The 13072-nt window shown below is 46.3% G+C and overlaps 1 protein-coding gene across 4 annotated transcripts in view; it reads left to right on the plus strand.

The window, feature by feature from the left end:
• The window catches only part of POLR3G (RNA polymerase III subunit G), a 282487-nt gene that overhangs the window by 232038 nt on the left and 37377 nt on the right, over positions 1-13072 (plus strand). For all 4 annotated transcript variants that reach the window (XM_085632459.1, XM_085632457.1, XM_085632458.1 and 1 more), the window contains exon 7: positions 3284-3406. In XM_085632459.1, coding sequence (XP_085488585.1) covers positions 3284-3406 — 123 coding nt within the window. The remainder of the gene's footprint in view (positions 1-3283; positions 3407-13072) is intronic.

The following is a 13072-nucleotide window of genomic DNA, read 5'->3' on the forward strand; positions in this document are numbered from 1 at the left end:
TTAAGAATTGTGATTTGCTCAGGTCAGCTTCATCCTTCTAATATTTCTTGTCTTGTGTGGCCAGTTTACAGTTTCCCTTTAACCATGTCTCAGTCTTGTTTTTCTAGGTCTCACTTCTCCAGGAGAGTGAGCTAGATAACTCTTTTATGGTGCTTGAAGTTAAAAGGGAAAGCACATAGTTAAGGGGAAGACCTTCGTGCCAACAGTTTTCCCTCCACTTTTTATTTGTGTCATATAGATGTAATAGTACTCAAGCTGGTCGACTTATTCAGCTGTGAATTTGAAATATATACTGCCTTACTCGACAAGTAAAGCTATAATTGTTTGTCTTCCAAAACCTAGGAAGGTTAGAAAGAATGTCTTCTGATCTTGGTCAGTGCTGAACATGTCAAGATTACAGGCTGGGTGCTCGGGTTGCTTATACATCCAGGTCAAAGCTGTTTTATATGAGGGCACAGCACTACTTTGAATATAATACAGCTATTCTATGTGTTGCACACAACACCTATATTGAGTTCACAACATGCAGTAATGGGGGTAGACCTGGAAATGTGTTTGATACGTTTAGTCAAAGGTACATTTTAGCAGTAAATGGAACGATGGAGTTAGGTCCAGTAGTCATGTACCATTTGCTAATATGGAACACCTCAAAAGAGGTTTTAGTGGCATTTCTATAGTAATAATGTACATGCCATTTCTACAGTAATAATGTACATGCTATTTCTTTGTATGTCGGTAACATGCTACTCTACTTGGGAGAGTAGTCCCACTGATTGCAGCACTATAAAGGTTTGGGAATGTGTCAGGCCTGCAAGTAAATTGGGACAAGACGTGTATACTTCTGATCCGGCCAGCTGCCATGCTAGTTGCTGCCTGCTTTTTTGTATGGTCAAACACCTCAGCTGGAGTGTCGCTCATTCAAATGTGGACCTAGGGGTCCAAATTTGTCATGTAGAATCAGAGGGCTTTGTCTGCTCTCAAGGGCAATGTTGATTTTTGGAGAATCCCATTGTCGGTTATGGGAAGGCTAATGTTAGCAAAAATGGTGCATTATTGCAAAAATGGTTGCATTATTGTGCTAATCTACCTGTGCAGTTGCTTCTCAAGTTTTCTAGGGAATTTGATTCTGCTCTCCTTTAGTTTATTTAGAGCTGGGGCAGACAGAGTGGTTCTGTGAGAGCTCCTCCTTCTCATGGCTGAAGGAGGTCTGGAAGTTCCAGACTATGACTGTTGCTACATAGGAGCACAGCTACAGAGGGTAGCCAGGTGGGTTTTGGGCACTTCTTTAAAAGAGGTACAGACTAAATTGGAAAACTATCCATATGGGTAAACTAGCTGGTCTGTCCTCACTCCCAAGAGCTCTGCTCCTTACATGAGCGGTAAAAGGGTAGTTAAAGAGAGTTTACCAAGCACTAGGGGCATGACAAAGGGCAGCAATGAATGCCTGTTGAGAAGTGATCCCCTAATGTTTACAGACAATTAAGTGAGGGAGCCTGCCAGCTGCACTGAGTTACACAACTTACGCCGTTTATACCATAGGCCTAAAATGATTGATAAAATACACCCAACAACTAACGCTTCTTGCTCCTGTTGTGGGGTGACTTGAAGCAAGCCTGTTGAGCTTAATGCAATGACCCAAGAAAAACTAAGCAAGAGGCAGATTTGTAGATTTTGACATCACTGCGAGCTAAAAATAGTATTGTAATGCCTAGAAGTCTGGTAGGTCCACACCTCTTAATCGTTGGAAGGGTGAAGTATTGAAGTGTAAGAGCTTGAGACTGGAATTCGATAGCTGTGTGTGTATGTGCACTTGATCGCATGGATGGATAACTTGGTTGTTTACTAAATTAGTAGCAAGGCCATTGACAGAAGCTTTGGAGACTGTCTACTATTGGTTATCTGCCATTCAAGGGGCTTTCCACACACACACACACACACACACACACTCACACACTACAGAGGTAGTAAAGGACAAGGTTCACAATGCCAATTAGCTTACATTAAGAAGTTGCTCGGCTCAGTGGAATTTGAAGACCAATATTGCCTAACAAAAAATGATTGAATGTCCTCATGTAACTGGTGCTATGTAAAGAGCTCTGATACCTGATTGGATTCGGGTCAAGTTCGCGCTATATAAAACTCTGCGCAAAAAAAAAATATGGTATACAAATTTCAGGCTCAAGACCTGTGCTTTCTTTCCTGCAGTTATACCGGTTGTCAGCCAGTTATACCTTTTTACTTAGAACCCAATTTTTGTGGTGGGAGGGGGCGCACAATGGTTAGGGGGCCAGGGTTTCTTATCTTGCTTCCTTATATTGTTTTTCATTTCATTTTTATGGCCTAGACCTGCGGGTATCCTGTGGGACCAGGCATTCAAAGAGCATGTTTTGACCCCTCCACCCCAGCAGGACATCCACAAGAGTCCTTCTGCAACAGATATTGGTATTTTTTGTAACCTTAATTTATGTAAAATAGCTGACCAGATCTATGCCAGAATGCTTTCTGGATAAGTATCTAGCTTTCTCTCAAATTTGGTATGAATCTGTTTTTCTTTCTGTATCGCTGTTCAATTTTCACTATGGAAATTGCATGCAGAAAAAGTGTTTTGGGACCTCTACCTCCCTTTTTTTTTTGTAGCCGCTTGATGGATCACCCCAAACTTTACAGGAAGGAGCTGAGGTGGATGAACATTTTTTTCTGGGAAAGCTTTGTTAAGATGCTTCAGTTATTAGCAAACAAAAACACACTTGCTATAGAGACTCGGATTCACTGATAACTACATAGTGGCTACCACCGCTGTTATATATCTCAAACTACTTGTGCCGAAGAGCCGCCTGCCATCCGCAGCGTCTGTGCTGGCAACCTGTTAATTATGCTCAAAGCACTCCAGTTTAATTCCTGTCCCAGCACTGATGTGTTCTCATAGCTCTTCCCAGGGGGATACTGTAGAGTAAGAGGGCTTTTGGAAACTGATGTAGAGGGAGTGAAAAGGAACTAAACTAAAGAGAGTACATCGGAATTTTGAAGGCCGGAACTGCTCATAAACCCAGTCTTACAAGAAAATCTTTTTGCTTATGATGAATACAAGTGCTATACCCTGCCTGTACTGGGCTTAAGTCACATTGCTTGGTTGTAGGACTGGGAGTCCAAGAAAAACTGTGATGCCCACTGCAGTGTTTTGGATTTTTGAATGCATGGCACTTCGGTACTCTGTAGCCTGGTAAGCACTTGATGAAAGATTTATATCATACGTACCCACAAACACAGACTTATATTTTGGCAGGAACTGGAGAAAAAAGGAGATGAAGAAAAATCAGATGAGGAAACTGAAGAAAAAGACAAAGACAAAGATGAGGAAGAAGAAGATGCTGAAAGCGAGGCTTATGATGAGGAGGAGCAGGAAGAGGTACTGTGTGCTCTTTGTATTTTGAATTTCCTTTTACTCTTCGAGCTGCATTGTGCTGTATTGACACACACTGTAGCATTGTATATATGTCATAGAGACTTCTAATTGCATATTCCCTACCTCAGAATTATCCTCATGTGTCACACTGGATCTGGAAAATCTTCAAGCAGTATCCTTACACGCCCGTAGGTGGCGTTGCTCGGCTCCGCGTGGCGTTGTTGGCGTCCGCACCGGAAATGACACATGGGGTGCCTGACATCAGTTCTTTTCTTTCTGTGTCAGACACAGATGCGGCGAGAGCAACCCCTCAGTCTTTTTTGACTAAGTCTTTTTTTACTTTTTGTTGACCTTTTTTTGAGATTTTCAACTGTTGTGGCAGTTCTGTCTTCTGGGAAGGCGGACTTCAAGCCCTGTGGCACTCATCACCGACAGATGTTGGAAAGGGACCTGTATCTTGTTTGCCTTTGGTCCCTCGAGTGCCATCACTACCCGAAGGCCTGCGCCAACTGCTGCGTCATGCACCCTGAAGGCTATGAGAAAGCAATCCCTGAAGCACGTGGCGGAGCTTGAGATTCTTGTCTCACTGGAAGTTGTCGGGCCACTTGGGTAAGTCCCTTAAGAAAAAGAAGAGCATGAAGTCAAAGAGGTATTAGACTTCGCCCCTTCCATCAAAGCCTTCAGATGAGAAAGCGTTACTATTTGAGGCATGGCTCCCGGGTTATGACAGTGCCTGGGTTGGCTCCGTGCTTTCCCGAGTTTCCGGGAGCTGGAGTGACCCCCGCTGATCTTCTGGAAATTTATGAGGCCATGCACATCATATCGGAGCGTCCCACCTCCGTGCCTCCAGGTCCCGCGGGGTCAGGAGGGGCCATATTGGTTCGCCGCGGAAGTATGATGTTACTTCGCATTTCATTGTAACGCATGCCTTTACAACGCATGCGTTACACCGCTAATGCCATGACTTTGCAAACCTTTACCACGCATATTTTTATGACAAATGTACTTTTACCACGCATGCTTTTACAACGACATTCGTTGTAAAAGCATGCTTGATTACAAGCATATGCGTGTTAAAGGTTTCTGCATATGGCTTTACCATGCAAGCCTTTACAGCGAAAATTTCGCTGTAAAGGCATGGTTGGTATAGACATGCGAAACATGGACATGGGTACCCCAACCCCCTCCCACACCGCCAAATCAAGTGCGGCGGGCTTGACACTTGCGCCACCCAGGCCACTGTGGACCACACCGACCCTGCGCCCCTAAAAAACGATTCTGACTGGGACTTTCAGTCACTTTTAAACTATACACCTCCCTCAGGCTGCACGCGCCAAACAGCCCGAGTCGGCGCCCTCCTTAAACGTGAGCCAGTCCTCAATGGGGGTCTGCAGCAGCTGCGCAAGGAGGGGAAGAATGAACCCAAACTCACACCTCCATGTCAATGGACAGCAATTTCCCCCATCTGTAGTGTGGCACACTCAACGCCACAGCTAGACTGGTAGATCCGGTTCTGGCAACCAGCGTCTCTGGGCGTAGTCTTCCCAGGCATTCACACGTCACGTCCCTGCCGCCTCACCGAGCACCGCCAGGGGCTGCTGAAACTAGGAATGCGGTCAGCTCTCCATCTCTGCCAGACTGATGCTGGGTATATGGTGCTCGTGCTCCTCTCCCACTCCAGTACTAGGAGAGGAATACAAAAAAAAACAGGTATTCCGCCATCTCAATCACGAATCTGCTATGGCCATAACCACAAATTCTTTACCACAAACATGTCTTTACTAAGCATGCCGAGTTGGTTGTAAAGGCATGTGTAGTAAAGGTATATTCGTGCTAAAGGATTCGTTTCTATGGACATGCGTAGTAAAGGGGCGTTCATTGTAAATGATTAGTGGTAATGGGCATGAGTGGTTTTGACCGCTTTGTTACGGCTGTTTACCGTTCGCCGCCGGCGGCAGCACTGGCCCTGGTTCCGATCCTGCGCCGAGGATCCACAGATGGATCCGGATTAGCATCGGTAATGTCACCTCGACCTTCTCCAATGTGGGTACACCCCAGCGGTGCCATCCCCATTATCATCCCTGACTCCAGCACAGAGCCGGAGGGACATCGTCCGACGCAGACTCCGGCACCGACTGGAGCCTTGCTCTCTAGGCCAAAGACTGAGCCCTATTCTTAAGGGCCAGGACTTAGATAGGAATGAGAGGCGTTGCTGGACCCTAAAGAATACCAACCCGTTGACCCTAATGTAGACTGGTGTGAGGATTTGGCTGAGCATGTGGGCTGGACACTTCTCCAGAATCTGGCATGCTTTCTTCTGCTTCTGGGGTTATGGAGGAGGGAGTGTCTTTTGCTATGCTGGTTAGAAGTGCGACTTAGGTTTCTGACCGTAACCTACCCTCAGTGGCAGTCCAGACTAATGTATTGACAGAAGTGCTTCAACTTGAAATGACCCCTTCTTAACTACTACTTCCCTTCCACGAAGCACTTACAGATGTCTTACTGGGGACTTGGTCCAAATCCAGCATTGGGGCTTCTGTGAATAGGACAATTGCCTGCTGCCATCGCCCCACCACAGGGGACCCCAACTTCTTTACCCAACACCCTAGGAGTTTGGTGGTCCGAGCCTCAACTTCCCATGTAAATCCTGGCACCTTCCCTGGACAGGTACTCAAAGAGGCCGGATACCTTAGGGAAAAAGATGCTTTCTTCCACCAGCCTGTCACTGTGGTCCATGAACACCGCTTTTGGGCTGTTACTCCTGTTCTCTTTGGGACTCAGTTACGCAGGTGCTGCCTGTGGTCCCAAAAGAGGCGTGGGCCATACTCTCCCAGGCTGTTGCCGACGGGACGGATGCAGCGAAGTTCACAATTCGATGTGGACTTAACACCACCGACTCGCTGGGCAGATTAGTTTCGTCAACAGTGGCTTTGAGGTACCACTCCTGGCTGAGGGCTACTGAATTTTTAGGGGATGTCCATGCAACACTTATGGAAATGCCCTTTGACTCCCGTCTCTTCAGAGACGAAGCGGATTCCATGCTAGAGCTCTTTAAGCACAGCAGAGTTATGGCCAGGTCATTGGGCCTTTCTATCGCCCGTTGCCAACCACAATCTGCCTTTTGCTCCTTTTGTGGCCATGGAAGGGACTTCCAACCGCGTCTCTATACAGCCAGCCACTGTGGCACACAAGCTTCCCAGCCTCTGCGTGCTCAACGACGCAGTACCCCCAGACCTCGTTGGCTAGAGCTCGGGTCAGTTTACTAACCCACTGGCAGTCGCAGCTTCCAAGCCCTTATAATTTGCACCATTACCAATATGGTCCCACTGGTAGAACTTTGAAACTGAATATATGATTTTAATTTACGGATTATGATCAACACAAATTAATCCTAGCGAGAGAGAGAAAAGAAACCAAAATAAACACACACAGAATTTCGAAAATAAATTTTATTTTATATTTTTGTAAATTGATATGGCATATATTTATTGAATATTATCATGGTTGCTCCATAGGGTGCATGAGAAAGTGCTCACAAAATGTACCTCACGCAGCAGTTAGGTCGAAACGTCCACACTTGTTTCCTAGCCTGGATTGAAGGTTCAGATCCATATGGATGGTGTGCTTTGATTAATCTGCCACCTATCCTTAGCTATGGATTTATCTTGAGTAAAACGTTTTTTCAAACAGGCATATCACATGGGCCGTTTTGAGCTGCTTTAGCCATTGTTCTATTGTATTTTTGATATTTATTACTCCTTTCTCTCCTATGTCACTTCACACATGAGCACTTTTACGAGCACTTTCTCATGTATTCCATGAAGTAACCATATAATATTCAATAAATGTATGCATTATCAATTTACTAAAATATAAATGAATTTATTTTGCTGATTCTGTTGGTTTATTTTGGTTTCTTCTCTCACTTGTTGGGATCAATTTATGTTGATCATAATATGTAAATTATTATTATATATTCAGTTTCAAAGTATTCCCAGTAGGATCATATCGTTGTATGTACTGAACTATACCTAGGTCCTTTGGTTTTTCTTTCGTTACCCCGTTAGTTTGTAATGGACATTACCAACATGAGTACCCAGTAGTAGGAGGCAGGATGCTTCATCATCTGCCCCACTGGCGGTCCATCACATCCGACCAGTGGGTTTTGCCGATTGTCCAGGGGGGCTACTCCCTCTCCGTGACTACCCCTCCACCCGTGCTACCTGCTTGCAACAGGATGATGGTGGACCACCTCTATTTACTCCAACAGGAATTGACAGCTCTGTTGGCAGAGGGAATCATAGAGAGCGTGCCGACACCAGGAGTAGGTTTTGGTTGCTATTCCTATACTTTTTGGTGCCCAGGGAAGAATGAAAGCCTTCGTCCTATCCTAGATCTGCAGTCTCTCAATTTCTTCCTCCAGGAGGGGAAGGTCAGGATGCTTGTGCTCGCTCAAGTCTTGTCTGCCCTGCACCCGATAGACTGGATGGTAGCGTTGGATTTGCAGGATGTATAATTCCACATTCCCGTACCGCCTGCTCGCAGGCGTTACCTGCATTTCACGGTGGGCCACGAGCATTTTCATTTCGCTGTGCTCCATTTTGGCCTTACCAGCACCCATCGAGTGCTCACCAGGGTGATGGTGGTGTTGCAGCTCATCTGCGGAGATTAGGGGTGCCAGTCTTGATTGTCTCTTGAAGGTGGTCTCGCCCCTGGCTGTCAACTCCTACCTCCAGACTAACATTCACTGGGGTTCACTATCAACGTGCCAAAGTCACACCTGACTCCCTTTCATCACAGCTGTTCTGGACACCATGCAGTTGGGGGCCTATCCTCCTGCATGTTGAGTCCAGGCTGTTCGGAGGCTGCTGGACCTCATGGCCTCCTTCATCCTGCTTATGACACATGCCTGCTGGCATATGCGACTCTGCAGTGGGACCTGAAGTTCCAGTGGGCGCAGCATCAGGGAAATCCATCCAACGTGGTCCTGATCTTGGAGGGAACTGCAAAATATTTGCATTGGTGGTTGACGAACTGCAATTGGGTAAGCAGCAGATCCCTCTCTCTTCCCCAATCAGATCTGACAGTGGTGACAATGCATCAATCCTGAGATGGGACAGCCATCTGGGGAAGTGGAGATCAGAGACCTCTGATCTCCGGCAGAATCTGGACTCCACATCAGACTTCTAGAGCTATGAGCGATCCATCTAGAATTGAAAGCCTTTCTACTCTCCATCTACTCTCCATCAGGGGACGGCTGGTGCTGGTGTTCACGGGCAGCACCACCACCATGTGGTACTGAAACAAGCATAGCCGTGTGTGGTTGTGGACCATCTGCCAAGAGGCCCTTTGCCTCTGGACATGGCTGGAACAACAGGGCATATCCCTGGTGGTTCAATATCTGGCAGACTCTCTGAACTCCAGGGCGGATAAACTCAGCCGAAGGTGCCTAGCGGATCACAAATGGTCTCCATTTGGAGGATGTGCAAGATCTCTTTCAGCAGTGAGGAGAGCCTTGGTTAGATCTGTTTGCCACCACCAAGAACACACAATGTCAGCAGTTTTGCGCTCAGGAGTTACCAAGGCGACACTCGCTCTGAGACTCTTTTTATCTCGAGTGGCGCTCTGGCCCCCTGAATGCCTTTCTCCCATACCACTCCGGCCCATATTTCTCAAGAAGATCAGGAACGACTGGGCCAGAGTCATTCTTGTAGGCCCGGACTGGGCTCAGAGTTTGGTATCCCAAGCTGTTGAGCATGTCCATCGGTCCTCCGATCAGTCTACATCTTCGGGAGGATCTTCTGTTGCAGCAGGGGAGGGTTTTACACCTAAACAAAGTCAATGATCCATCTTCTTGCATGGAGATTGCACAGTGACAGTTGGCAGCTTTTGACCTTCCTCTGCAAGTCTGTGATGTTATTCTGCTAGCCAGGCGACCCTCCACCAAATCGCCTGCCGTAGGGTCAAGTATGTGGCATGGTGTGCAGACAAGGAGGTTGATCCCCTTTCTGCTCCCCTCTCTGAGCTTCTTCTCTTTATTCTTATCATTGCCAAGCAGAGCTCTGCTTTGGGCACCATAAAGGGTTAACTTTCTGCTGTATCAGTCTTTCTACGGTTGCCTGATCAGCCATCCCTCTTCAAATCCCCTATTGTACATAAATTCTTGCCAGGTTTGCAAAATATGTTTTCTTTCTCTCCTTTCATCTTGCCCCAGTGTGACCTGAATACGGTTCTCATGTTTTTGATGTGCGCCCCTTTAAGCCATTGCACAACTGACCTTTCAGGCTCCTTACCATCAAGACGGCCTTCCCGGTGGCAATAAAAATCTGCGCAGAGGGTCAGTGAGCTTCAAGCTTTGTCATCCAAGCCTCCTTACTTGAACATCTAGCAAGACAAGCTGGTGCAGTTGTCACTCCATTTTTATGTAGGCAACTCCCTTGCCATGTCTACTTTCTATGCTCTGCCACATCCCTCTAAGGAGGAGGAACAACTTCACTGTCTGGACCGAAAAAGAGCATTGTCGTTCTACTTTGACCGCACAAAAGAGTTCTGGGTGGACGACCAATTGTTTGTGCGGTATGTTGAAGCGAAAAAGGGTAAGGCTGTGCAGATGCAGACCATTTCCTGATGGATTGTGCTTTAGATTAAGTTATACTGGCCATTGGCCAAGAAACAACCCCGTGAGAGTTTGCATGCACATTCAACCAGAGCCAAGGCTGCGACGACTGCATTAGCACTCAGACTTTTGGTCTTGGACATTTGCCAGGCAGCGACCTGGGCTTCTCTGCACATGTTCACTAAACACTACTGCCTAGACAGTCCGGTGCATAGGGTTGGACACTCAGCTTTGTTGGCCCTACAGGACTTTTTAGTTTGAAATTAATTCGCAGACCCACCTCCGGGGAGGTATTGCTTGTGTATCTATTCTAAGGTAAGGAATCTGGAGCTAGAAGTCTATCAGATGGACAAGTTGCTTATTCCTTATCTGGTACAGACTATCTAGCCACAGATTCCTTACCAAGCCACCCATCCTCCCCGTAAATGGATGTCTAGGGGCAGGACTTTTCATTTTTAGGACCCTAGGTTTCCACACGTGTGAGTGTTCTCCGCGCTTCATTGTGGTAAGTGCGAAGAAAAACTGATGTCAGCGTGCTGGATGACGCCGATGACACCACAGGGATACTGCTTGAAAGCTTTTCCAGATCCAATCTGACAGCTGGGGATAATTCTAAGGTAAGGAATCTGCGGCTAAAGAGTCTCTACCAGATAAGGCCTTACTGAAGGTAAGTAACTTGTCCATTGCACTTCTGTGTTTTACAGTTTAAATAAGAAACGCTCACTACTGTACATGGAGCTCATGACTGCATGTCCCAGCATTTTCACATGAGTTGTCATGATCTGAGATCTCTTTTTAATCTGGCCTGTCTGATGCGTGATGATGAGGCTGCTCTCTGTGAGTGTAGCACAGAGCCGGAGTCAGGAAGCGACAGCCCCCTGGGCTCCGCGCATTGTAGGCTAATAGGTTAATCTAGTTTACAGAGAGCAGCAGGATTGCAAATGCTAACGGACAGAAGATGCTTCCCTGCGGTGCCCAAACCTGGAGGCCTGTTATTGATGTCATTCTCTTTCAACACAGGAATTGCGTAGACAGGCTGTTTTTATGCAGTTACTTCCAGTTAAATACGCATAATGTTTTGTTTAAACATGTGGTATCTTCCACGTTTACCTATTTGTTTGCACTATTATGTTTAGCTCCAAATACTATAATGTTAATATGACTTCCATTAAATGAGTGCAATCCCATTAAATAGGACATAATACAGAATGCTCCCACGTATGTTGGAAAATGGGAGGAAAAGTGCACTGTCGCTTCTTTAGCCCTATATTAAAATAATTAATGATTATAAAGAAACTAAAAACATTACAATCACAAGCATTGCTAACATCATCATCTATAGTAGACCTCCAAGATGCATGCCTTGAATCTGTATTATTTTAGGGAAGTAAATAAGATTCCTCTCTCTTTTTGTTAAATTAACACATTCCCACCAGGCATTGTAATATAAACAATCATATTAAGTTAAAAGTAAATGATTTAATACCTTAAACCATTAGTACCAAACAGCTTGCATTCATCTTTGGCTGGCGAACATTCTTTCGATTTATAAATAGTTGTGAATAATGGAAAGAATTTTAGGTTCATATTTGTTTATTCGTTGCAACATAACGCCAATATTCAAGTAGTAAAATCTCTGACGCAGCTCAACATCCGGCCGTCAGTGCAATTAGCAACGCTTATTTAATATACAGAAAGAAGCTCCCCCCCCACCCCCTACAACCCCTAACCACCCTTTCCCTCCCTCCCTTAGGTGTTCGTAAGATCTTATGCTTCTATGTATCCCTGGTTCTTAGATTTCAGAGGGTCTCCTTCATAGAGACGTGGTTATAGATTAGTCAGGCGTAGCAAATTTAGATACCTAGGACAGGTGACTTCTGTGAATCCCTTCGACAAAAATGCGATAAACGGCTTCCAGACCTCCCCAAATGCACCCTCTTGTAATTCCAAAGTCATTGAAATTTTTTCCATCCCCAGGAGGTGCCAGATGCGGTGAAGCCACCCGTTTTTTTTTGGGAAGCCTGTCAGTGCCCCAGAGGGCTAGGACCATTTGACGAGGCCGCCCCCAGCACCAGCTCAATGTGTCCTCCTCTCCTAGCTTTAAGGGGAAAAGTCAATGGATTAGGGAGGCCCAACAGCACTTAGGCTGAGATCTGGGGGAGTTGGATGCTAAAATGGTGGTCAGTCTCTGTCAGGACCCCCCTTCTGATACGAATAGCGCTATCCTATTGGAAAAGGGCCTTACAATATACCAGACAAAGCCTCCCCTACACTCGTAACACTCCCTTACTCGGAATCCCCACCGCAACAGGGTTAATCAACAGATGAAGTCTTTCCCAAGGGAAGGGGTATCCACAGTCAGAGCATTGTTCATTGACGGCGCGCTAGCAGACCACGAGAATTTAGCTCTGGGCCACGGAGTCCGCGCTCCCTGTTTATACTACACGCAACCATCACCCGATATGTTAAATAGTACTGGTCCCCAGATGGGATTGAGCCCCCTACACATGGACTGACGCATGCCGTATATCTAAAGGGTAAAGGACGCCACCTAATCAGATGGCTATACAGGGGCGTCCGGGCACAGGCAAGGACCTATCTCACAACTCTAAGAGAAAAATGGACTAGAGATCTCAGAAGAGACCTAACCGACAAGGACTGGTCCGCTCAACTGGAATTCCCCAAAAAGGTGTCTTGTAATGCCAAATTCAAACTCCTACAATACATGATCCTTCACAGGGCATACCTCACCCCACATCGCCTCAATTGCATATATCCTGACACACACGTCTGCTGCCCTAGATGCCAGGCGGAGGATGCAGACATGTTAAACATGCTATGGACGTACCCACGCCTGGGAGGGTTTTGGTCTTCAGTTGTGCAAATAGTGGGAGAACTAAAAGGTACCCCTGGCTGGGACACAGTAGAGAGCTGCTTGCTGGGACTGCGCCAACGCCCGAAATCACAGAAAGTACAACGTCGCTTCGCCGATATGGCTATCCTCATAGCAAAACGCACTATTACAATGAAATGGAAATCAGCCTTCCCCCTAC

This window comes from Triturus cristatus, chromosome 2_1 (genome assembly GCF_964204655.1).
Source record: "Triturus cristatus chromosome 2_1, aTriCri1.1, whole genome shotgun sequence".
Classification (NCBI taxonomy): domain Eukaryota; kingdom Metazoa; phylum Chordata; class Amphibia; order Caudata; family Salamandridae; genus Triturus; species Triturus cristatus.